This window comes from Oxyura jamaicensis, chromosome 25 (genome assembly GCF_011077185.1).
Source record: "Oxyura jamaicensis isolate SHBP4307 breed ruddy duck chromosome 25, BPBGC_Ojam_1.0, whole genome shotgun sequence".
NCBI lineage: Eukaryota > Metazoa > Chordata > Aves > Anseriformes > Anatidae > Oxyura > Oxyura jamaicensis.
Window position 1 is genome coordinate 2,097,352 of NC_048917.1, and position 22,062 is coordinate 2,119,413.

The 22,062-nt window shown below is 66.7% G+C and overlaps 7 protein-coding genes across 12 annotated transcripts in view; 1 reads left to right on the forward strand and 6 right to left on the reverse strand.

Annotated features, from left to right (window-relative positions):
* The window catches only part of LOC118178269 (protein S100-A6), a 1,636-nt gene extending 1,081 nt beyond the window's left edge, over positions 1-555 (reverse strand). The window contains exon 1 of one of the 2 annotated variants that reach the window (XM_035346646.1): positions 452-555. In XM_035346646.1, coding sequence (XP_035202537.1) covers positions 452-518 — 67 coding nt within the window. In that variant the 5' untranslated portion in view covers positions 519-555. The remainder of the gene's footprint in view (positions 1-451) is intronic. The other variant, XM_035346647.1, reaches the window with a different exon arrangement.
* A 618-nt stretch (positions 556-1,173) lies between these two features.
* LOC118178281 (protein S100-A4-like) lies at positions 1,174-2,212 on the reverse strand. The gene is made up of 3 exons (XM_035346677.1): positions 2,057-2,212; positions 1,560-1,717; positions 1,174-1,449 (listed from the first exon to the last, which is right to left on the reverse strand). The coding sequence occupies exons 2-3, from the start codon at positions 1,698-1,700 to the stop codon at positions 1,285-1,287; spliced, it is 306 nt and encodes a 101-aa protein (XP_035202568.1). The 5' UTR covers positions 1,701-1,717; positions 2,057-2,212; the 3' UTR covers positions 1,174-1,284.
* Positions 2,213-3,841: 1,629 nt separating this feature from the next.
* LOC118178328 (protein S100-A4-like) lies at positions 3,842-5,195 on the reverse strand. The gene is made up of 3 exons (XM_035346756.1): positions 4,922-5,195; positions 4,606-4,756; positions 3,842-4,040 (listed from the first exon to the last, which is right to left on the reverse strand). The coding sequence occupies exons 1-3, from the start codon at positions 4,999-5,001 to the stop codon at positions 3,882-3,884; spliced, it is 390 nt and encodes a 129-aa protein (XP_035202647.1). The 5' UTR covers positions 5,002-5,195; the 3' UTR covers positions 3,842-3,881.
* Positions 5,196-7,573: 2,378 nt separating this feature from the next.
* Positions 7,574-10,435, reverse strand: S100A16 (S100 calcium binding protein A16). 3 transcript variants are annotated; one of them, XM_035346760.1, is made up of 3 exons: positions 10,282-10,435; positions 8,374-8,542; positions 7,574-8,258 (listed from the first exon to the last, which is right to left on the reverse strand). In XM_035346760.1, exons 2-3 carry the CDS (start codon positions 8,524-8,526, stop codon positions 8,094-8,096), a joined length of 318 nt encoding a protein of 105 aa, XP_035202651.1. In that variant the 5' UTR covers positions 8,527-8,542; positions 10,282-10,435; the 3' UTR covers positions 7,574-8,093. The 3 variants fall into 3 exon arrangements, with proteins under 3 accessions (XP_035202651.1, XP_035202650.1, XP_035202652.1); XM_035346759.1 differs by lacking the exon at positions 10,282-10,435 and adding an exon at positions 8,999-9,151; XM_035346761.1 differs by lacking the exon at positions 10,282-10,435 and adding an exon at positions 8,876-8,999.
* Positions 10,436-12,866: 2,431 nt separating this feature from the next.
* Positions 12,867-15,880, reverse strand: LOC118178247 (protein S100-A14-like). 2 transcript variants are annotated; one of them, XM_035346604.1, is made up of 4 exons: positions 15,300-15,880; positions 14,954-15,051; positions 13,512-13,658; positions 12,867-13,407 (listed from the first exon to the last, which is right to left on the reverse strand). In XM_035346604.1, exons 2-4 carry the CDS (start codon positions 14,984-14,986, stop codon positions 13,288-13,290), a joined length of 300 nt encoding a protein of 99 aa, XP_035202495.1. In that variant the 5' UTR covers positions 14,987-15,051; positions 15,300-15,880; the 3' UTR covers positions 12,867-13,287. The 2 variants fall into 2 exon arrangements, with proteins under 2 accessions (XP_035202495.1, XP_035202494.1); XM_035346603.1 differs by having other exon boundaries at positions 14,954-15,880.
* A 100-nt stretch (positions 15,881-15,980) lies between these two features.
* S100A13 (S100 calcium binding protein A13) lies at positions 15,981-17,320 on the reverse strand. Its single transcript, XM_035346607.1, has 3 exons — positions 17,187-17,320; positions 16,627-16,811; positions 15,981-16,163 (listed from the first exon to the last, which is right to left on the reverse strand). Exons 2-3 carry the CDS (start codon positions 16,777-16,779, stop codon positions 16,035-16,037), a joined length of 282 nt encoding a protein of 93 aa, XP_035202498.1. The 5' UTR covers positions 16,780-16,811; positions 17,187-17,320; the 3' UTR covers positions 15,981-16,034.
* A 2,116-nt stretch (positions 17,321-19,436) lies between these two features.
* S100A1 (S100 calcium binding protein A1) lies at positions 19,437-21,900 on the forward strand. 2 transcript variants are annotated; one of them, XM_035346605.1, is made up of 3 exons: positions 19,437-19,569; positions 21,348-21,496; positions 21,600-21,900. In XM_035346605.1, exons 2-3 carry the CDS (start codon positions 21,356-21,358, stop codon positions 21,741-21,743), a joined length of 285 nt encoding a protein of 94 aa, XP_035202496.1. In that variant the 5' UTR covers positions 19,437-19,569; positions 21,348-21,355; the 3' UTR covers positions 21,744-21,900. The 2 variants fall into 2 exon arrangements, with proteins under 2 accessions (XP_035202496.1, XP_035202497.1); XM_035346606.1 differs by lacking the exon at positions 19,437-19,569 and adding an exon at positions 20,907-21,091.
* Positions 21,901-22,062: the final 162 nt, after the last annotated feature.

The window sequence follows — 22,062 nt, forward strand, 5'->3', positions numbered from 1 at the left end:
GGGCTGTCCGGTGTCCCCCCCATCCCAGGGCGGGCAGGGGGCTGTCCCGTGTCCCCCCCATCCCAGGGCGGGCAGGGGGCTGCCCCGTGTCCCCCCCATCCCAGGCCATTGCGTAAGCCGAGGCTGGTGGCTGCGGTGACTCACGGGGCGCAGCTCCCGGCCGCCTCCGCACACAGGCTGGGCCCATGGGGAGCAGCTGGGGGGGACCAAGGGGGGGCAAAAGCAGGACACGAAGTTAGGGCTGGATGGGGAGAAGCCTTCGTGGCACCGCTGCCTTGCCAGAGCGAAGTTGCCCGCCCAAGGTCTGGCTTCCAGGAGTGGAGGGAGGGGGGGGGGGTCCACATCTGGACGGGGCAAGCTGCACATCTGGAGCCCAGCGCGCACCCCTGGGGTGGCCACAGATGTCTGATGAGGGGGGGGAAGGAGATGGAGGGAGGAAACGGAGACTTACCGGCTTGAGCAGGACAGGATCTGGGAGCAGGGAGGGAGGGCTGTGGCTGCGCAGCTCCTCCTCGCATTTATAGCCATGGGCTGAGTCCTCCCATGCCGGGGGGGGCAAGGGGTGGCTGTGTGCATGGGTGAAGCCACTCCTCTGCACGCCATAACCCCACCCCAAGTGGGAACACGACCGAAACCCCACTCCCCAAGGGTTCACTGAGGGTCCTGGGTGCCCCCCAGAGCAGTGGGTTGGGGGGGGACAGACCCTGACCCCCCCACGGGTCACCCCGGTGAACATCCCCACCAGGTCCCTTTGCCATCAGCCAGGTCGCACAGTGCCTCGCACAGCGGGGCTGCGCTCCCGGCCGCTGGGTCAGTGAGTGCTGAACAATTTTGGCCAAAATTTGTCCACCCGTCCCCGTTATCACGGTGCGGTCGGAGGCGTTAATCCCCGCGAAAGCTCCTGCTGAGCCCTGCCCGAAGCGACGAAAGGGGCCAAAGGCGGCGCGGCAGGGCCGGGTGCTGACTCACGGGGACGCGCCCGCGGGCAGTGTGCGAGGGCTTGCAGGGTGCCCACGCTGCCGAAAATCCCGTGCCAAAATCCGCCTCCAAAGCGCTCCTTGCTCCGGGGCATCGTCCAACGCCCGCAACGTGCAACAGGGGCTTTCCGCGCACGACGGCGCACTGCCTCAAGAGCAAGACCCCCCTACCCCCCTTGCCAAAGACACGGAGGGCTTGGTTTGAAGCAATCTTTATTGCAAGAGCATCGGGACCGCGGCGGGAGGGTGCTGGGGGGGTCGGAGGGTGCAGGGGGGCACGGTGCAGCCCCAGCCGGGGTTCCCGCGCTCACTTCTTGCGCGGCACCTTGTCGGGGTAGCCCTGGAAGAACTCGTTGCACATCATGGCCACGCAGGCCAGGAAGGTGGCGTACTCGTGGAAGTCCACCTCGTTGTCCCTGTTGCTGTCCAGGTTGCTCATCAGCTTCTGGAAGCCGGCCTCGTCAGTTTGTTTCTGCCCGGTGGGAAAGAGGGGTCAAAATGAGGTTTTTGCATCCAGGGGCGCATCCCCGGGGTCTCCAGGACGTGGCACCCCCGGCCCTGGCGCAGCAGCCCCGCACTTACGCTGATGAAGCTGGGCAGCTCCTTGGTGAGCAGCTCCTTCAGCTCGGCCTTGCTCAGCTTGTACTTGTCGCCCTCCTTCCCCGAGTACTTGTGGAAGGTGGTGACCATCACGGCCAGCGCCTGTTCCAGGGGACACGCCATGGGGGACACCAACAAGCCTGGAGGCACCGATGGCAAGAGCGGGTGAGGACGGAGCACGGTGTCCCCAGGCACACCCCGTGCATCACCGTTTCCTCCCAAATTTCACCTGCCCGCTAACGGCCGGGCTGGGCGTTGCCTCCTGGGACCGGCGCTGAGCAACCCCGCAAAAAGCCATGCCCGAGGGGGAGAAAGCAACGCCGGGGGTGTGGGCGGTAGATTTTCAAGAGGAAACGTGGCCCCCGAGCTCAGCCAGGGGGCTCAGCGTTGGGGGGTCGCGGGAGACGCATCTGGAAGGCAACATCTGGAGGGACGGCAGGGCGAGGGAGGCCGGAGCATCGCAGGAAAAAACAACTCACCAAGAGCTCGAACGCAAAGCAGCCGAGGAGGGGCAGGGTGGGAACGGGGCGGCGGGAAGGCATCGCATTTATAGCCCCGCCTGGCTCCCCCCTCGCCGTGCGGATGAGCAGGCACCAATGCTGCCGCGGCGCCTGGCCGCACGTTGGCTGCAGGAGGAGGAGAGGAAACCCCTGGGGCAGCCCCGGCCCCCCCCCAAACCCTCCTCCCCGTGCTCTGCCAAGGGGCTGGTTTGGGATAGAAAGAGGACAATGCGCCCCTGGGGATGGATGGCGACAACCTGGACAAAGTGGCAGGCTGGTGGGGGATGAGATGCCACGCACAAAGGGTTTGGCAGCATCCCCGGGTGTGTCCGGAGCTGCACGAGCCCAAGCAGGGTTTGTCCAAGGCTTTGGGCTTGGCTTTTTTTTTTTTTTTTTTTTCTTTTTTTTTTTTTTTTTGTCTGTTTTCAATTCAAGTCGCCTGCAAGTGATTTCTGTTTCCTAGCGGCCAGCCCAGCGCGGCACGCCGCCCCGTTGTGTAACGGAGCGCTATTTCGGTGCCTGCGTGTCCCGCGCACGTGCCCAGGAGCCGCGGGGACAGCCGGGAGCCTGCGGGTTGCACAAGCCCGGCCCAGGGACGAGCCGGCCCCCCGCTGTGACACGGGGGGCTGACACCACCCCTGGGGTCCCCGGCACCATGCTGGGGACGGTGGCACCTGGCACTGCAGGGATCGGAGGGAGAAAACCAGGGGACGAGACCCCGGGACACAAAACCTCGGGCAACGCCACGCAGCATCTCCCAGGGTCGGGTGCTTCCTCACAAACCATTTTGGGAAAAGAAACCCCCAGGCCTGAACCTTGTCTCCCCGTTAAGGGGCAGGTGCAAACTGGTGCAGATTACTGGGAGGGGGCAGAAGCCCCTGGGGGCTCGTTATAAAGACCCTGGGAAGGGGACAGGCAAAGCCTGAGGCTGCTGGTGGGCTTGGTAAGGTTTTGGGGGGCTTGGTGAGGAATGAGGCGGGGGGGTTCAATGATTTGGGGGCTCAGGAAGGATTTGGGGGCTTAGTGAGGGGCTGTGAAGGGGCCATGCAATGCTTCGCAGTGGATTTTTGGACCCGGGGTGCTTTCTGCAGGGTTTTGGGGTGCTGGGGACTGGGGCTGGAAGCAGCTGCGATGCTTCCTGCAAACCAGCCTGGACTTGCCGTGCCTGCGGGGGGGGCCAGCCCCATCCTGCCCGCCTGCTATCGCAGCCCGGCGTGCCCGGGGTGCCGCCGCTTGTCCACAACCCCACAGCAAAGTGAGGGGCTCGGGCCCACCCCCCTGCAATGCTCCCCCCCCCCGGGGTGGGCTCATCCTTGTCCCAGGGGAGCTCCTGGGGGGGCTCCTTTCATCTCCACCAGCACAGGCACCGGGACCTGCTCTGGGCTTTGCTCCTGGCATGGACCTTGTGTGTTCCACCCCGGTTCCTCCACTCCAGCTTTATCTCCCCCCCCCCCCCCCCCCCCCCCCAAACATGGTCGCCCCGGGCCGCCCGGGCCCACCCCCCCCCCCGGGCTCAGGAAGCCCCTGTTTGGGGCCAAAGGTCCACAAACCCCCCCCCTGGGACAGCCGGGACAATTGGGGGTGGGGGGGGGGGGATATCCCAGCACCTCGCCTGGAGGTGGCTGGGAGCTGGTTTTTAGCTCCGTCTTTTTCCAAAAGTGCCATCCCGGGGCTGAGCCTCGCCGTGGAAAATCCCACGGAGGGAAGGACGGGCTGGGGGAAGGCGTGAGTCACCCGCAACGCGCAGCCCCAGCGAGGCTTTGGGAAGGCTTTTATTGAAAAACCGCCGCCGGCGGCACCGGGGTCACTTCTTGCGGGGCTGCTTGGCCTCCTTGAAGAACTCGTTGAAGCCCATGGCCACGCAGGCCAGGAAGCAGGCGAACTCCTTGAAGTCCACCTCGCTGTCCTTGTCGTGGTCCAGGTCGTTGACGAGCCTCCTGAACTCCCCCTCGTCCATTTGCTTCTGCAAAGGGGCAGAAAGTGGGGCGGGGGGTGAGCGGGTCTTGGGGGGCACGGGTGGGGAAGGAAGGATTCAGAAGACTTTATTTTCCTCCCGGCTGTTTGCAGGAGGGTTTTCCCTTTGTTGTCAGAAGGAGGTGGCACGCACAGGCGCAGGTGGCTACCCCGGGACCCGAGGTGTGCGGCAAATCCGCCTCTGCCTCGCCTGGGAGCTTTGTTAACGAGCTGCGCCTCCGCCCCCCTCCCAGCTCAAACCACGGGCCAGAAAAGGAAGTGGAAAATAAAGAAAAAAAAATAAAATAAAATAAAAAAAAAAAAAAAGGAGAAAAACATTGAAATCGGAGCACAGCTTTGCCAATGAAAATATTCAGTGGGTGTAAGCAAGGCCAAGTTTCCCCTCGCTCTGAGCCTGCTCCAGCCCAGGTCCCTGGAGCATGGGGCTGCACCCTTGGGGTGGGCTTTGGGGGAACTCGGAGACCCCCTGGGCCTGCTCCATGGGAAGCCCCAGGGCTGGTGCGATGCCCGGGCACCGTAGGGCCGGGCAGTGCCGTGTCCCCGCGGCCACTTACGCTTCCGAAGCTGGGCAGCTCCTTGGTGAGCAGCTCCTTCAGCTCGGCCTTGCTCAGCTTGTACTTGTCACCCTCCTTCCCTGAGTACTTGTGGAAGGTGGTGACCATCACGGCCAGCGCCTGCTCCAGGGGACACACCATCGCCAGCCTCCTGTGTGGGGACGGCCCCGGGGACGGCGTCAGGGGGTGATGGGGACCCGTCCCCCCCCACCCACCCTGCCTGAATGCACCCGGGATGCGGGCACCTCTCAGGGGGGGCAGCAACCCCCGGGTGGATTTCATCGGGAGGGCAAATTTGGGGCACAGAGGGACTCACCGGGGTCGGTGCTGTGGTCGCCGGGGTGCTGTAGCTGCTGGGGTGCTGCAGCCCCCACGTGCTGGGTGTTTATAGCCCATCCGGGGGGGGCTCTGCCCAGCACAGCCCCTCGCCTCAGGGCTTTCCCAGCCAGAGGTTTCGCCCACACCTCATTTTTGCCTAACGAACTGCGTGATGCCGTTAGTGAGAGGTGCTTCGGGGGTGCTGCTGGGGGCCGAGGAGCAAGCAGAGGGATGGGGCACCCCACAGGGTCACCGCAGGAAGCGGGGCACCAGCTCGTGTCCCCGCTAAGCCACCGCTGCCACCGGCTCTCTGGGCACTTGCTCAGTGCCCCCGGTCTCCCCAGCACAAACCAGTGCAAATGAACCGGGCACTGGGGAGGCGGCAGCGGTTTCATCCATACCACAGGCTGAGGCTCAGGGGGGCAGGAAGCATCGGCCCAGATGTCGCTGCAGACCACGCTGAGACAGCCCAAGAAACCAGGGGACCGCCTGAAGTCCACCGCGTCCTCCTCCTCCTCACCCTCCGGGTCCTCCATCAGCGCCTGGGGAGGACGGCGGGGTCAGGGACGGCGCCGCACAGGTGGGCATCACCGCAGCCGGGTGGCCTGGGCAGATGGGGACCCCGTTTTGGGGGGGGGGTTGAGCCCAGCAGGGAAAGATGTGAGGGTGCTGGTGGGGCTCAGCCCCTTCGTCCCCACACCCACCTCGTGGGGCTGGGCAGCTCCCCCGGCTCAGCTGGCACTTGTCACCCCCCCTGCCCCCAGTGACAGCGGCGGTGGTCTGCTGGGGGGGCTGTGCAGGGCTCCTGCAGCCCATACGGCTCTTGGCATGGGGACAGGGGAGGCTTCTCCCTGCTCTGGGTGCTGGCCTGGAGATGTCACCGGCGGTGTCCCCACAGCCTGGGCTTTTCTCCCAGCCCTGCCACCAGGGGTGGGGACTTAGGAGGGGACAGCCCTGGGATGCCCCCAGCCACCCTCCTCCTCCATTGGGGTCCTTCTGGGGGGGCTTTTTGCCTTCTGGGGTCCTCCTGGATGCCTTCTGCCGAGCTCTGGAGGCCTTCCTCCTCCCAGAGATTTGGTGGCTGGAGAGGACCGCAGGGAACACGCATTTGGGGCATTTTCCGGAGTCTTGCAAATCCTCAGGCTGCGCCAACCTTTGTGACAGCCTGGCAGTGCTTGTCCCCGAGGGGAACAGGGTAGGTCCCACAGACCCCAAGACGTGCCGGGGACAGGCCCTGCCCCCCCCTGGGGGTAGGAGGACGGATCCGGCCGAGCTCTGATTTCCCAAGGAGGGACGAGAACCGCAGCCACCTGCGCCGGCACCTCGCCCCATGGTGGCCTCGGGCACGCACCCAGCACCCGGGGCTGGCAGAGCCAGAGCTGAGGAATTCCTGGTGGGGGTGGGGGTGCTTGGGGTCAGCTTCGCCCCCCAGGACCCTCCTGCCACCCATGGGTGCCTCGACGCTGGGGAACCCCAAAGCTGGGGGGGGAGCAGCAGGCACAGGCTGCCCGCGGCTGATGCTGCTGGGGACAGGGGGACGGGAGCGTGGCCCCTAAATGGGGACCAGCTGCGGAGCCTGGCAGCCCCGTCCTCATCGTTCCCCTCCCCGCCTGCCGTATGGTGCCACGCAAAGCACCCGAGGCTTTCCAGGAGGAGCACCCTGGGGTGCAGCTGTCGCGCACAAAGCACCCCTGCCCACGCAGGGAAGCATCCACGAGGACATCCTGAACGAAGCACCGCAGCCCGTCTGCCTCTGGAACGGGGGCGTCGGGGGTCGGATGCCCCCCACCCCGCTGTGGCGCTGGGATCCCGTGCAGGCAGCCGGGCACGGCGCCCAGCCCAGCCCCGCAACCAGCACCGTGAGTCACGGCCCTGCCCTCGCCCCAGCGGGATTCCTGCGCCGTGACTCAGCCCCGGCCCTGCCCGATGGCAACGGCTCCCACGGGGTACCCCAAATAATCCCCCCCCCCCCTCCGGGACCCCAGTCCTGTGTGGCAAATGGGGGGGGGGGGCTGCATCGTGGGGGGACAGGGAGGAGGTGGGAGCTGGAAATGCCCAGGGGAGCAGGGGGCTGGATGGCAACGGGGGTCCCGGCTCTGAGGCTCTGCCACCACCCCGCATGCTGTAGGACACGGGGGACACGGGGACACCCCCAGGGGAGCTCAGGGGCCACCTCCGCACTTGCAGCCCTGCAGCCAAATCCCCTCCTGGTGGAAAATCCCCAGCAGGCACAGGGCTCGGGCTCCTTGCCAGCGCCGTGGGCGTCGCAGAGCCATGTCAGCACGGATGGCCCCCTGTGCGCAGTGCCACCGAGCCCATCCCCAGCGGGGTGTGCGCTGCACCCAGACACAGCGCGGGGCTGGGGGTCCCCGGGGATGGCCGTGCCCTTGGGGTGCACAGATGGGGGGGGGGGGAGGCTGTGATCCGAGGCTGCTCGGGGACCCGCATGGGGACGCACGGTGGCAGCACCCAAGGGACACGCCGGGGGTGCCGGGGTGTTGCGGTGTCTGCTGACACCTCGCGGTGGTGCGCTCAGCCCCAGGCACCGGGCGAGCCAAATCGGACGTTACTGGGTGACAAAGGGCAGGGCAGACCCCCCTCCAACCCCCTCCCACCCGTCCCCACAAGGCCAGCCTCAGCGTGACCCCGCTGCTCCTCCAAACTTTATTGCTGCAATAAATAACCGCACGGCCCTGCCCAGGCGCACCGAGCCCGAAGGAGCAGGCAGGGCAGACCCTTCACCAGCTGGGGCGGGGGGAAAGGCAGGGGCAATCCCGATCCCCAAGGAGACCCTGACACGGTGACGGGGAGAGGGGGCTCCGAGGGAAGAGGGGGGTGCCGGTCGCGATGGGGTTTCTCCCAGCAGGGCTGAGGACAGGCAGCATTCATGTCCTAGATGCGGGGAAGCCTTTCCCTGTGCTTCTCACCCAGCATCCCAGCAAGGATGGGACACTCCGAGGGGGGGGAAGAGGGCAGGGATGGGGCGAGGAGGAGCCCCCCGTGCCAGCCTCACACCCCTTCACTCCATCACACAGGCTCTGCCCGCCCCGGCAAAGCCGCAGGAGGCTGGGATGCTCCGGGACAAGCAGGGGCTCGGCAGCGGGGGAGAAGCGGGGAGCCGCGGAGAAGCGGGGGCTGAGCCCGGGGGTCCGGGCGGGGAGGGCAGCCCGCTACTTGGTGTGCTTGACGCTCTGCTCCTGCTGGCGGATGATGTGGGCGATGGGGCTGGCGATGCCGCCTATCAAGGTCCAGTACTCCTCGAAGCTGATGCGCCCGTCTTTGTTCTCGTCCAGGTCGCAGATGAGCTTGTCGGCCGCTCGCCTGTTCCCGGTGTCCTGCGGGAGAGAGCGGAGATGCTGGGGCTGGGGAAGGGGGGGGGTGCAAGGTGGGGGGACCCCAGACGTGCGGCAGGAGCTGGCCCCCGCGTGTCCCCGCGCAGCCCGGCCTCACCGTCAGCATGTGGTTGAGCTCACAGCTCAGCATCTTGCGGAAATCCTTCTTGCTGATGCGCCGCGGCTTCCGGCAGCAGCAGCGGCTCGAGTACTTGTCGAAGTTGTTCACCAGCACCTGGATGGCCCATTCCAGCTCCGTGCACTCTGCCATCGCCGCCCGCGGTCACCTGCGGGGACCAGGGTTGGGAGGGGGTGCTGTCAGGGACGGGGGGCACCAGGCCGCCCGCCGGCCCCACGGTGCCATCGGAGCGCACAATGAGAGGGGAACCCCTGGGACGGCGCAAAGCCGGGTGCCCGGTTCCCTGCATCACCCCAAAAAGGCAGCACCTGCCCCACCTGCCCCCCCGGGGCGGCCGCCCCCGCGCGTGGGATGGGGCGGCAATTATGGCGCCGGGGCCCCGCAGCGCCCGGACCGCGGTTCCCAGGGCTCATTAGGGAGGAATGGGGCTGGGAGCGGCGGGCGAGCAGGCGCACGGCGGCGGCGCGAGGGCAGGAATTACCGGCCGGCCTTCCTCTTGCTTCACGGCGCCGGGAACACCCCGGCGGGGCTCTCGGCTGGGGCGTCCCCCCAAGCAGGTCTGGGACCCGTCATCCAAGGGTTTCCCCAAATCCCACGCTCCTACCCTGCCTGCGGATGGGGCGTCCGAGCCTCGCTCCGCGGCCCCCTCCGGCAGCTCCAAGCCAGGAAGCCCCTTCCTATGGAGGAACCCAACGGGACGGTGACCGTCACGGGGCCCAGCATCCGCGTCCTGGGCAGGATGCGCACAGGCGGGGACGGGAACTGCGTCGCCTTGTCCGGCCTTGGCTCTTTCCTGCCCCAGCCGGGGCACGGAGAAGGGGCTTGGGGCGAGCTGGGACACGGTGCTGCCGCTCCTTTTTGCGATGCTGATTTACACCGGCCTTGGGTGCAATGCCGACCGGTGGTGGGCTTGGAGGAATCCACCCCAAGGGGTGGCTCGGTGCCGTCCCCAGCTCCAGCCTGGCTTCCCTGCACCCCAAATCCACCTCTCTGTGTACCCACCCTCCCCACTTCGGCCCCTCGCTGAGGATGGTGGCTCGTCGGGGTGGTGGCAAGGGACACGAGGTGCTCCTCATCACAGACGGGTGCCCAGGAGCCGTCCCCATTCCTTTGCTAGCCCATGGTGCCACAGCCCCTTGCCACCCACTCCCAGGGCTGGGGATGGGCTTTTGAAGAGGTCCCGGTGCTGGCAGCAGCCCCTGCTGTGAGCTGCAATGCTCACCGCGTCCCAAAGAGAGCCACTCACCATAGACATTCACCTCCATCCCCTCTGTGTCTGTGGCCATTAAATACCACCACAAATTCTCCAGACCCTGCAGCCCCCAGGTGCAGACCCCACGCGGGGGTCTCCCATCCCCAGCTGCCGGCACCCAGCCCGTCCTCGGGGCACTGCGGCTCCTGCCTCCCCGCTGACTCACGGCACCGTCCCGGCCCTGCCATGCACCCCTGGGGCCAGTCTGGGGCTCAGGGACCTCGTCCCCATGGTGGGGGACCCAGAGTGGGATATTGTCACCGCAGTGGGGCATGGGGACACCAGACAGGGGCAAGACGGGGCTCGTCGACTGCTCCGCTCCTGCCGCCATGGTTCCCTTTTCTGCTTTCTCCTCTCCCTCTCCTTCCTCCTGCAGCCCCAGCCCATGGCTCCCGCATCGCAGTTGGTGCAGCAGGGGGAAAATTCCCCTTCCTGGGGGCCAGCCCCCTGCAAGCCCCCCCTGCCAGGCTCTCCATCCCCTCCACCCCAGCCCCGCGCACGCGGAGCTGCCGAAGGGCTCGGGGGATTTCCACCCAACCTGCGGCCGCACGTCCCAGCACGGATCCCAGTTGAACTTTCCCCCCCCCGCCATGGGAGCAGGCGCCGATGTTCCCATCCCGGGCTCGGCGCCTTACCTGGCCCCGTCCGTGGGTCCCGCTTTGTCCGTCTGTCACCGCGTTTGGCCGCAGAGGCAGTGGGAGCCGGTGCCGCCTGCTCGCCGCTCACCTTGCACCCATGCCCTGGGCCCAGACAGGTTTTAAAGAGGCTCCCGCCCCTCCCTGACGTTCCCAGGGCGTTCCCGGGCCGGAGCTCACCTGGAAGCAGCTCCGGCTGATTGCAACACCCGCCCGTGCAGAGCAGGGGCGCAGCGGCTGCAGCCCCCACCCCGTGGCCATGGGGTGACGGCGGGCGCGTGGGGGGCAACCCGAGGACCCCCCCCCCCATGCCGGGCACGCTGCACCCGCAGCCCAGCCCCATGTTTCTCCCAGCATGGTGCCAGAGCTTCCTAGCAAGGTGGGGAGTAGTATTTATTTGAACCAAATTCGCTCATTCTGAAGGCAATGCCGTGAAAGCAGCTGGTTGTGGTCTCTGCTACATCAGGGCCCTGGAAGCACAAGCGCCAGCTCCGAGCAGGGCCGTATCCAGCTCTCGGCCATCTCCAGATACACGGGGACAGATAAGGTGCTGGTAGCTGTGCTTGTAAATTCACATCCATAATTAATCGGGCCGGTAAATTGTACCCCTGTGTGTCGGCCGGAGCAATGGCGCAGTGATTTGATGCCCAGATTAGATACAGGAGGTCTGGGGAGCTGCGCATTTAGGAATGCAAAATAGGAGGTGATGGAGCCCAGGCAGGAGCCACCCACGCTTTTTCCTTTGCTCTTGGGGGACCTTTGCTCTTTGGGACTCCCGTCCCGGAAAAAGTACGTGTGTCATCCCCGCTCTCAGCCCTCTCCTTCCTAATCTCGTGGGGAAGGAAGCAAAGCCGTCCTCGTCGGAGATGCTCGGGTGTCATTGCTGCAATAACCCAGGAGGGTGGGAATCCCTCCCCGACCCTGCAGGCAAACAGCTCACCTCTGAATCATGGGCTTTCATTACCCTCCTGTGCCTGGCAGATGTCACAACCGCATCCAGGCCCTTATTTTTACAAGGTATCCAAGGGCGTGTGCGTGCGCTCGGAGCAGCCACGTAGGACCCAAACCCATCACAAGACGGTTCCCAGCCAGCCCGGTTGCCCCCGCCAGCTTCTTCTGCCCCCCGTCCCACCAGCTGGAGGGTGAGGGGCAGCTGGGCTTCTTGCTGGCAGGCTCTGCCCCATGGGACCCTCTGCAGAGGGAGCCCAACGAGGCTTGGGGGCACCGAAATAACCCAGATGTGCCCCGGCACACGGCAGCCACCAGCCCCGCTGCGTGTCTCGGGGCTCGCCGCGTGGCTCGTACGCATGCCCAGCCACCGCTGAGTCACCGAGGGTCACCGGCGCGGGCTGAGCTGTTTCTGCCACCTGCGAGGACTTTCCAGGTCCAACAGATACTTATCAAGGATGGCTCACGCCGCTGGAATCGCCGTCCTCCCGACAGCGCATCGTCACGCTGGGGTCGCCAAACCAGCAGCCCGGAGTCCCCACTCCCACGGCCGGGAGAGCACCCAGGAGCCCTGGCTCCCCTTTCCCCTCCCATCACCCCAACCATTTGACACATTTCCTGTCTCTAATTAAATGCACACCACACCTCTCGGCTTAATTTCCATGTATTTATTTCCAAGGCAGGAACAATAAATAGTCATTCTCGTTGTGAAATCCACCCCAAGGTGAGAGGAGACAGAGGGCGGCCGCGGCCGAGTCGCGGTGGCGGTGCCGGCCGCCAGCCCGGGAGGACCGGCCACCCAGCCTGGCCTCGGGTTTCATCACTTTTCTCCAGGGTTTGGGGTTTTTCATCGTTTTGTCTCCCCAGAGCACAAAATGCACGGTGGCAGAGGTGTGGAGATGGTGCCCGCACCCCCTGCACCCATCAGGGACCCCATCCCTGTCCCCATCCCTGTCCCCATGCAACCTGGATGGGACCATGGCAAGGAAAGGGGGATGGCCAGGCTCGGTGGGTGCCCTGCACCCTCTCAAACCCATTTCTTCACTCTCTGTGCTCTCGTTACCTGCGCTAATTGCTCCGTCCTAGGAAGGCACCGCTCTGTGGCATTTGCTGTTTCCTAATTTGCTGCAATTACACGGAAATCCCACGCTCGCCCAGCCCAGGTGATATCCTGCTCACCGTCCCCGCAGCTCCTGGCTCTTTCCAAACCCAGAGATTTCGGGGCTCCTCCGAGCTCCCTCGTGCCCAAATCCCTCAGGGTGCCCAGTGCGGGTGACACGGCCCTGCTGTGCCTGTGGGGTCCCCAGATGGAGACCACGGGCATGGGCCATGCCACCGCGTGGGCACCTGCACACCCACAGCTCCGTGCACACCCGCAGTGCACACACATGCAACCCTGTGCACACTTGTAGCACCCTCTTGCACACTTGTAGGATCCCTCGCATGCCCGCAGCACCCCTTGCACAGCTCCAGCACCCCTTGCACACTTGCAGCACCCCTTGCATGCCCGCAGCACCCGTTGCACCCTCGTGCTCCGCACTGGTGCTGCTCAACCCAGCGACGCTCACTCAGCGCCCCAATCCCATCCCTCCCTGCTCCCCCTTCTCCCCCAAAAACCAAGGTCACCGCATCCTGGCTGTGTTTGTTGTTTGTTTTTTTTTTTCCATTTTTCCTTTATTAATTTATACAAAAATGGTTGCAAGTGACGCAAGCTGATAACAACCCGCCACCAGCTCAGCCCCGAGCCCGGCTGTCAGCCGGGGGCAGGTGGGGGGCCTCGCGCAGGCGCAGCACCCCAAAAACTGAGCAGCGCAGGCATCGTGCCCCCGGTCCAGGAGGGTGGGAGCAGAAACTATGCCCAGGCCACCAACGGCGACATCGGGGCTGGCCCGGAGCCCCCACATCGAAGGGATTTGGGGGGTAGGAGGGGGGGAAAGGAGCAAAGTCCCTCTCGCTGCGACGCTCCGGGGCCGGGGGACCTGCAACCACGCAGCCGCCGGGACCTGGTCGCGGTGCAGAGCCCGAGGCCTCGGGCGCCTTCTTGTCCCCCGATGCCCTCTACTTCCTCCGGCAGCCCTTGGCCGCGTCCCCCATCATGTCCCAGTACTCTCCGAACTCCAGCTTGGCCTCGTCAGGGTCCCCCATGCACTCGATCTTCTCATCCAGCGGTCCGACGCACTGCGGGGCGGGCAGAAAAGGCATCAGGGAGGTGATGGGGATGCGGGGTCCCGCGCCCACCAGGACCCCCCCCCCTCCACGCTGTCCCCAGGCTCTGCCCTCACCTTCCCCAAGTGGGGCAGCTTCTGCACCACCAGCTCCCGCATCTCGTTGGGGGTCAGGTACTCCTTCTGCCCCTTCACCGCGTAGCAGTGGAACTGGTTGATGACGGTCTCGATGGCCTGCTCCACGTCGGTGAGCTCCTGGCAGTCCTGAAAGGGGGGGGGGAGAGACGGTGAGGTACCAGATGGACACCCCCGGGATGGGTGGGAGACCCCCGGGATGGGTGGGAGACCCCTGGGATGGATGGGACACCCCTGGGATGGATGGGACACCCCCGGGCAGATGCGCCGATGCCCCCTGTAGATGTTCCACCCCCCCCCTCACGCTGATTTAACAAAGCTCCTTATCAACACAACACCCCTCCGTTCACAAGTGAGACCCCTCGCACAGACGTGGGACCCCTCGTAGGGATGCTGACCCCTCTGTAGAGACGCGAGACCCTTGTAGAAACACGAGACCTCTCCACACTGCTGTAAGACCCCCTGGACAGACACAAGACCCCCCCACAGAGAAGTGGGACCCCTCCTTCCAGACGCAAGACCCCTCCTTACAGGCCCTGCACGCCCCCAGGACCCTCGCACAGCCGCCGTACCCCTCCGTACGGACACGACACCCTTCCACGCAGCCACGACCCCCCAACACGACCTTCCCCCCCCCCCCCGGCAGGCCTGTCCCCCCCAGTCTCTCCCTGCCCAGCCACCCCAGCGTCTCCGGGCGCTACACCCACGGCGCGGGGGCCGCCGCCGCCGTCCGGACTGGTTCTTCCTCTCCTTTGCACAAGCGGCGGATGGCGGCGTGAGTCAGTGCCCGGGTGCACGGCGGGATGGGGGCCGCCCTCCTCCCACCCCACGGGGGGCTGCAGCCCCCCCAGCCCCAGCCTGGGGGGGAGGGGGGTGAGACCCGGCCCGACGCAGCTGCTCGACCCCTCGTGCTAATTAAGAGAAGCTGCAGCTGAAGGGACTCGGCGGTGATTCACCCGGCGCTGTGGTTTCCCCTCGAAACACCTTTCAACCACATCAGGCGATGGCCATTAAAGAAGAAACCGGCAATCTTCAGAGCCTCAGCCCCGCGCCCCGGCCCCAAATCCTCCGCAGGTGCAAAGCGCCCGGCGAGGCCCCCCAGGGACACGGGGTGGGCGCCTCCAGTTTGGAAGCGGAGGGAAGCAGGAGACTTTCTGACATCGGGCATCCTCGGAGAGGCTGCAAGGAGCGGGGCGGCTCGGTGGGAGCTGGAGAAAGTCGCCTGGGTTCCCCAAGCTTTCAAGCCCCCGGCACCAAACCCGGGGCAGCGTCTCCGAACCCCAGCTTCATCCCGGGAGTGGCCCTCGGCCCCGCCGTAGTGCTCAGAGGCACCCCACGCTCCGAGGAATGAGGGACACATGGGGTCCCCCCCCCGTGCCCCACGGCTTCCCGGCCCTCCCGGTGCCGCGGCGTCGCTCAAGGACCTTGCGCTTCTTGCGGCAGTTGCACTGGCCCATGCTGCTCCTCACGGGGTCTGAGGGTCCCTCGCTGGGGCTGTCTGCTCCGACGGGATCTTGGGGAGCTGGTGGGGGTGGGGGGGAGAAAGTCGGGATCAGCTCTTGCTTTTTTAGGGGGGGGTTTCCCCTCCTTCTGTGTCGGGGCGAGGAAGGCGCCCTGGGATGCGCTGAGCTGCCGGGACATGTCCCGGAGATGGGAGCGTCCCTGCTCCAGCAGCAAGTCGTGGCAAAGCCAAGCGTGGGAGCGAAGCGGGGGTGGTGGGACCCCCAGGCACGGGGACCCCCTCCCCGTGGAGGCGGCCAGGCCACTTACCTGCTCCGAGGGCTGTCCCGGGTATGAGCGGGCTGCGGTGCACCGGGGTTTTATACCAGGGAGGTGTGAGTGGGAGCTCCCTGCGCACGGTGTGGTGCAAGGCGGCTCATTTCGGAGCCTGGCCCCGGGCCAGCGTGGGGCTGGGAAACGCCTCCTTCCCGGCCACACCGAGCGCTCCCCATCCCCATCCGGCATGGTATGGCCACGCAGCGCCGCGTGGGAACGGCCACCGGGCACCGGCTGGCTCGGGGACAGGGCACCGGTCACCCCGCCGTGGGGATGGCACCGCCACCCAGCCTGGTTGGGGGGGCGTGGGAGCTGAACGCCAGGGCCGGGGGCTCGGCTGGGGATGCTGAGCCCAGCGAGTGGTTTATCGAGGGGGCGCATCCCCAGGTGACCCTGGAGCGGACGGACATTGGTGTCCTGGAGGTGGCCGCCACCGGCAGCTATCACAGCATCGCTGCTGGAGATGGTCCTGAGCCCCACGCCAGCCCCGGACGCATTCTGCCCCCCATGGGGGCTGCTCTGCGTGACCCCACAGCTGTGCCTGTGGGGTGCGGGGTGCGACCCTGCAGGCAACGTGGGAACGGCACCGTCTGCTGGTGGCACAGCTGGACCCGGCAGGGACATGGGCTGCTCGCACCAGGGGCCTCCCGCTAAGAACGGCGGCGATGCCCACGCTCGGGGAAACCTCTTTTATTAGCATCGTGTCACCCAAGTGTCCCCCGGTCCCCGTCACTTCTTCTTCTCCCGCCGCATGGCCCTGGCCAGCTCGCCGATCAGCCGCCAGTACTCGCTGAACTTCAGCTCCTGGTCGTTGTTCACATCCAGCTCCCTCATCTTCTCCTCCAGGGAGGGGACGTCCTGTGGGGAGGGCAGGGGGGGGCTCAGCGCTCCCCCAGGGTCCCCAGCGAGCGGGATGGGGATGGAAGAGCCAGGGCTGCCACCGCCAGGGGACAGCCCCTGTCCCCAGACAGGGCTCAAGTGAGGGGCATCCCCCCCCCCGCCGCAGGGAGCCCCCAGCCCAGCTGAGGCTGATGCAGAAAGGGGTAATGGGAGGGACAGACGGACGGACGGACGGAATGAAAGGATGGACAGACAGCATCTGCTCCCCCCCCCCAGCAGAACACCTCCACCTGCAGCAGCTTGGGCCCTTCCTGCACCAGCCACTTCCACTTTTACTTTTGCTTTTCCACCCTTGGCAAACCCCAGGGTACCGGGAGCAGCCGCTGTGCTCTGGGGGCTCCATGGGGACCACCCCCACCCCCCCAACCGCCCCCCCCTGCCCCCACCCACCCCACCCCCCCCATGCTGCCCTGACCCTCACCTTCATCAGGTTGGGCAGCTGGAGCTGGACCAGCTCCTTGAACTCCTCGGCCGTCAGCGTCCCCTTCTTGCCCTCCTTCCCCGCGTAGGTGAAGAAGACGGTGACGACGGTGTCGATGGCCCGCTCCAGCTCGGTCAGCTCAGCCGTGGCCATGGCACGCGGAGGGGGGGGGGGGAGGCTGGGGGCTGCAGAGCCAAGAAGGGGGTGGGAGGGGATGGAGCATCCCGGGGGGTGATGGCTGGAGGGGGCTGCGTGGGATAAGGGACCCCCCCCCCCGCCCTTCCCCAGCCTGGGGTGCAGCGAGTTTGCACAGCCTCAGCCCTGCAGAGCTGAGGCACAGTGCGGCTGGGGGCTGCCCCGGGACGCAAAAGGCATCCAGACCCCCTCCAAACCCCCCAGCATCCCTGGGGGGGGGGGGGGGCACGGCCATTTGGGGACACCCCTGCCATCCCACAAACGGAGGCAGCCAGGGCAGCGGGACACCAGGAAGCAGTGGCTCCGCGCAGGCCCCAGGTGCCACCGTGGGACGCGATGGGGACGAGGCAGCGACCCCGACTTACCCCGCTCGGCTGCGGGTGGCCGCGGTCCCCCGCGGGGTTTTATACGGGGCGAGCACGGCGCTTTGTCCCCCCCGGCCGCGGTGTAGGGTTTCCCGTTGCAGCCAGGCGCACGGACACCGCCCGGCAGCCGACGTTTTCCCGTCTTCCCGTCTCCTCCCTCCCCGCACGGGCAGCGGCCCAAATCCAGCGCTGGGCGCAAACCCGTGGCCGCACCGCGCGGCGGGGGACGCAGGATGGGACCCCGGGGTCCCGGAGCACGTTCGTTTCTCAGGGCTCGAACATCACCTGGATCATTCCAGGGGCGCAGGCCGTGCCCCCTCCCCTAAATGCAGCCCGTACTCTGCCCTGCACCGGCGGGGATGGGATGCGGCGGGGACGGGAACGTTGTCCCCAACGTTGTCCCCAGCATTGTCCCCAGCATTGTTGTCCCCAGTGTCCCCCGATGCCGCAGCTCGTCCCGGCTGCAGAGCCGGGGCTGGGCTCACCCTGCACCGAGTGAGAGTTGTGACTCAGCCACCCACTGACATCATCCCTATTAATAGTGGGCTTTGTGAAAATTAATTAATCCAAATTAATTAGGGGGTTGGGATTGCCCGAGCGCTCCCCTTTAATCCCTGGGTATTTATAACATGGCAGCCCTGGCAGGTGTCCGCTGCGGCACGGCCGTTCCCACGGGGTCCCCAAACTGTCCCCATGCCGCAGCGCTGGGGACACTGGTGGCACGGGATGGAGGGGACACGGGCAGTGTTGGGACCGTCCCCACCAGGAGCACGGCCCTAATTGCCCACCGCCCCCGGTCCCTGCCAGGGCAGAGGTTTGCTGGGGTGCGCAGCAGGGGTTGTCCCCAAAGCTGGGTGACATCGAGCATGACAGGGAGCAAGGATGGGACAGGGATGGACCCAGGGAGCCCAGTCCCACCGGGCTTCCCCTCCAGGACTGTCCCCATCACCAGTTTTGGGGACCCGGAGCAGGGTGCGATGCAACCATCACCGTCCCTGACGCATTTGTTCCACCTGTCCGCGGGGACAGGGTGGCTCCGGCCGGCACCTGGCAGCCCGGTCCCCACCCGCGCACCCGTCACACCAGCTCACGGGGGAGGAATTGGCTTCCTGCAGCCCCATCCGGTCCGTCCCCATCCCCGGGGTGACAGGGGGGACGGGGACGGGACTTCCGCCGAGCCCCACGTCAGGGGACCGGGATGGGAAACCGCCGGGGTGAGTCAGGCTCGGAAGGGACAGGGACAGGTTTGGGGTGAGTCACCGGCCCCAAGAGCCAGGCGGGCCCGTGACTCGCCGCCCCTGGAATTCGGGGTGCCGGGATGGGGTGAGGAAGGAGCAGGCACTGCAGCGGCCCCGTGATGGGATGGATGCGCGGGCAGGGAGCGGTGACGTAGCCTCGGGGTCCCCGGCGCTATCGGGACAAGCCGAGCACCCCGGGGCAGGCTGCGGGGTTGGTGCCAGCCGCCGTGTCCTGCTGCTGTCCCCGGCCTCTCTCTGCTCTACCAGGGGTGGTCACGGTGGCTGTGGGTGCTGTGGGCACCGGCCCAGCACTGGTCCACACCGTGCATCGGGACGCGAAACGCGCCCCATCCATCGTGGCCACAGTAGAAGAGGTCACCACACTGCGTGCCTGGTGTCATTATAATGTCCCCGACCCTGGCACGGGGCACACCCAGCTGCTTCCCCCTCTTCCAAACTCTAGGGATGGAAAAGCCTCTTCCACACTCCAGCGATGGGTCGGGGAGACAAGATCAAGCCCAGCCCCGGCACCAGCAACTGGAGCAACTGGTTTAGCTGGGTCAAAGTGGAGCACGGGAGTCGCAGAGGCTGAAACCTGTTCCAAGCTGTGTGTAAACCTCCTGGCATGTCCCTCGCTGCTCCCGGTTTGGTAAGAGCTTGTCCTGGGGAGCTGCCAGTGCGGACACGTCAGGCTGGCACCGCTGCGGTCCCCGTTCCTGGGACCAAACCACCCCCCCCGATGCGATGTCCCCGCAGCAGCGGGGTTCGTGGCTCCAGGCGGTCCCACGGCTGGGGAAGCACCCGGTGATTCCTCCTCTCCGGGGAGGTTTGGGGTTGAGTGAGAGCGGGGCAGAGCCTGGCCGAGCGCACACGGAGCTCGGCTCGGCCAGGGGGTTGGAGCGAGGGGGTGGCCGTGAAATGGCTGTGAAACAGCCACCGGCTCGCTCCAAGCGCCCGGCCGTGCCGGTGGCTGCAGGGACCGGGTTATTTTTAAGCTCAGGACCGTCACGGAGCAGCTGGGCGGGCGACGCAGCGCCAGGGCCGGGCATTCCCAGAAGGCTCGGCCGGATCCTGCCCGCTGCCGAGCCGCGCTGAGACGGGTACGGGGGTGCCACCACTGCCAGCCCCTGCGTGGACACTGCCACGTGAGTGACACCGGGGTCCCCCACCTCTGCCTGGGACCCCCACCTGCCTTCCAGGACCCTCACCCCCATCTGGCAACCCAACTTCCTTCTGGGACCCCAGTTTTCATCCAGACCCCCTGCCTCAATCCAACCCCCCCCCCTCCATCTGGGAACCCCACTTCCATGCTGGCCCCCTACCTCCACCCAGGACCCTCAACTCTGGAGCACCCACTTCCATCTTAGACCCCCAGCTCCTTCCAGGACCCCTCATCTCCATCCCGACCCCCTGCCTCCATCTGGGACCCTCAGTTCCAACCAGGATCCCCATCTCCATCCAGGACCCCCTTTGCGGCCACCCCAATTGTCCCAGGTGTAGACCCCAAAGATGCTGCCATTCACCCCAAAACCCTCCACCCCTTCACGCCATCACCCCCCAGGACAGGGCCACGGTGGGCCTAGCTCCCCATGGGACCGAGCCAGGGTTGTGGGGGTGGTGGCACTTTTGGGACCCCCCGGCTGCATTATTTCCTGAACACGTGGAAGGACGGAAAATAGAAACGGAGGGAGCGGGATATAATTAGCCCCAAACGAGGGAATCTGGGATAAAGAGCCCGGCACCACCCGGCTCTTGCGAAAACACCGCAGGGACAGCACCCGGCAGCCCCCCTGCTCCCTCGGGGGGGTTCCCCGCGGATGGGCACAACGCGGGGGGATCGTCCCGGCCGCCCCCGTTGGGGGGCTTGGCACCGGCCCCACTCCCGGGGGGACGCGCGGGGATGGGGAGGCCGCAGCGGGCACGGCCGGGCCGCGCGGATGCTGGGCCGTAACGAGAGCCGGGATTATCAGCGCGGCCGGGGAATCTGGTTTCTTTGGCCGCGCCGTTGCTGAGGCAACCCTCGGGCAGGGATTGTGGGGCATTTTTCATGCGACAAGAGGCCTTTCTGTGCGCGGGGAGCTGGGGGCCCACGCCGCGTCACCCGATAGCCCCCGCCGGTCCCCCCCCGCCTGGCTCCGAGGACACCGGACACCCGCGCCGTTATCGGCCGCGGAGCAGGGCTGGGGCCGGATCCGGCCCGGCACCGCGGTGCTGACAGATGGGGGATGCCGGCAGGTCACCCCCGGGGTCAGGATCCGACCTGGGGCTGGCTCCACGGCCCACCCTTTCCCCAGCACCCCACCGCTGCTCTTCCCATAGAGCCACAACCAGGCCAGCTTTGGCCCCAGGGGTGCCAAAAAGGGATGCCCGAGGTCTGGCACGAGGGAGACGTGGAGCCCCCGGGAGCGGCTCCCTGCCCCGTAAGCACCCAGAGATGCTCCGGCACATCCCTCTGGTGAGAGGCGAGCAGGCCATGGGGCGGCAGTGGGGCTGGCGGGGCGTCCCCGCATCCCGGCCCCCGTGAAGGCAGCGCTGCGGGGCGTCCCGGCGGTGCCAGCCCGGCTGTCCAGCCCCGGTATCGGATCCTCCCGGAGGGAGGGGGCTTGGAGCTTATTTAACGTCTCCGGCCGGCCCAGCCCGGCACACTTGGCGCGGCGGGGAGCTCAGGTGAGCGCGGGGCTGCGGACGGAGCGCGGTCACCAACCGGGGTTCGACCCTATAAAGGGGGCACGCAGCCGGGGTCCCCTCCTGCAGGGGCACCCTGATGAAGCCTGGGGGAGCACCAGGGCACCCCACAGCCCTGTGGCACCAAGCTGGGGAGGCTGGGGCGGGCAATGCTCCTGGGGTAGGGAAGGTGGGGGGGGGGGCACTGAAATTTGGGGCTCGCAGCGGCCGCCTTAACGCAGCGGGAGCCTCCCTGCAGCCAGAGCCATGGCGTCACAGCTGGAAGGGGCCATGGAGACGCTCATCAACGTCTTCCACCACTACTCGGGCAAAGAGGGGGACAAGTACAAGCTGAGCAAGAAGGAGCTGAAGGAGCTGCTGCAGAGCGAGCTGGGCTGCTTCCTGGAGGTAGGGGCTGTGCTGGGGCGCGGGAGATGGGCTCCCCCTTTCCTCCGTGCCCTGGGACGTGTCCCCAGCTTGGGGGCTCACCCTTTGTCATCCCCCCCAACAGACCCAGAAGGACACGGGTGCCGTGGAGAAGATCATGCAGGACCTGGATGAGAACGGCGACGGGGAGGTGGACTTCCAAGAGTACGTGGTCCTGGTGGCCGCCCTCACCGTGGCCTGCAACACCTTCTTCTGGGAGAACGCCTGAGCCCAGCCGGCCCCAGCCCCGCAGCAGCCAGCCGCGGCACCCCAAAACGCAGAGCCCCCCCCCCCCCCACGCCACCCCTCCTCACCTCCCGCTCCCCAGCGCACCCAGGGGATCCTGCGGGGATCCAGCTCCGCAATAAAGGCACCGACCCAGCCAGCGGCGTGTTGTCAGCTCCTTCGGGACTTCCACCCCCGTCCCGCTGCCCGTGACCGTCCTCCCCCTCCCCGACCCCGGGACAACCCCCCTCCCCCCCCCGGTTCACCCAAGGGCCCGGGGACATCCCCAGCTCCACCGTGCCCCGGAGCCGGCCCCCAGCCCT

Bases quoted from the DNA above. Each gene is read 5' to 3' on its own strand.
- LOC118178281 (XM_035346677.1), bottom strand. From the start codon at position 1,700: ATGGCGTGTCCCCTGGAACAGGCGCTGGCCGTGATGGTCACCACCTTC. The intron at 1,450-1,559 runs GTAAGTGCGGGG...CCCACCGGGCAG, and splicing joins AGCTGCCCAGCTTCATCAGC to AAACAAACTGACGAGGCCGG.
- LOC118178328 (XM_035346756.1), bottom strand. From the start codon at position 5,001: ATGGGCTATAAACACCCAGCACGTGGGGGCTGCAGCACCCCAGCAGCT. The intron at 4,757-4,921 runs GTGAGTCCCTCT...GTCCCCACACAG, and splicing joins CGACCACAGCACCGACCCCG to GAGGCTGGCGATGGTGTGTC. The intron at 4,041-4,605 runs GTAAGTGGCCGC...GCCCCTTTGCAG, and splicing joins AGCTGCCCAGCTTCGGAAGC to AAGCAAATGGACGAGGGGGA.
- S100A16 (XM_035346760.1), bottom strand. From the start codon at position 8,526: ATGGCAGAGTGCACGGAGCTGGAATGGGCCATCCAGGTGCTGGTGAAC. The intron at 8,259-8,373 runs GTGAGGCCGGGC...TCTCTCCCGCAG, and splicing joins AGCTCAACCACATGCTGACG to GACACCGGGAACAGGCGAGC.
- LOC118178247 (XM_035346604.1), bottom strand. From the start codon at position 14,986: ATGGGCCAGTGCAACTGCCGCAAGAAGCGCAAG. The intron at 13,659-14,953 runs GTCCTTGAGCGA...CCCCCCTTTCAG, and splicing joins ACTGCCGCAAGAAGCGCAAG to GACTGCCAGGAGCTCACCGA. The intron at 13,408-13,511 runs GTGAGGGCAGAG...CCCGCCCCGCAG, and splicing joins AGCTGCCCCACTTGGGGAAG to TGCGTCGGACCGCTGGATGA.
- S100A13 (XM_035346607.1), bottom strand. From the start codon at position 16,779: ATGGCCACGGCTGAGCTGACCGAGCTGGAGCGGGCCATCGACACCGTC. The intron at 16,164-16,626 runs GTGAGGGTCAGG...CCCTCCCCACAG, and splicing joins AGCTGCCCAACCTGATGAAG to GACGTCCCCTCCCTGGAGGA.
- S100A1 (XM_035346605.1), top strand. From the start codon at position 21,356: ATGGCGTCACAGCTGGAAGGGGCCATGGAGACGCTCATCAACGTCTTC. The intron at 21,497-21,599 runs GTAGGGGCTGTG...CCCCCCCAACAG, and splicing joins AGCTGGGCTGCTTCCTGGAG to ACCCAGAAGGACACGGGTGC.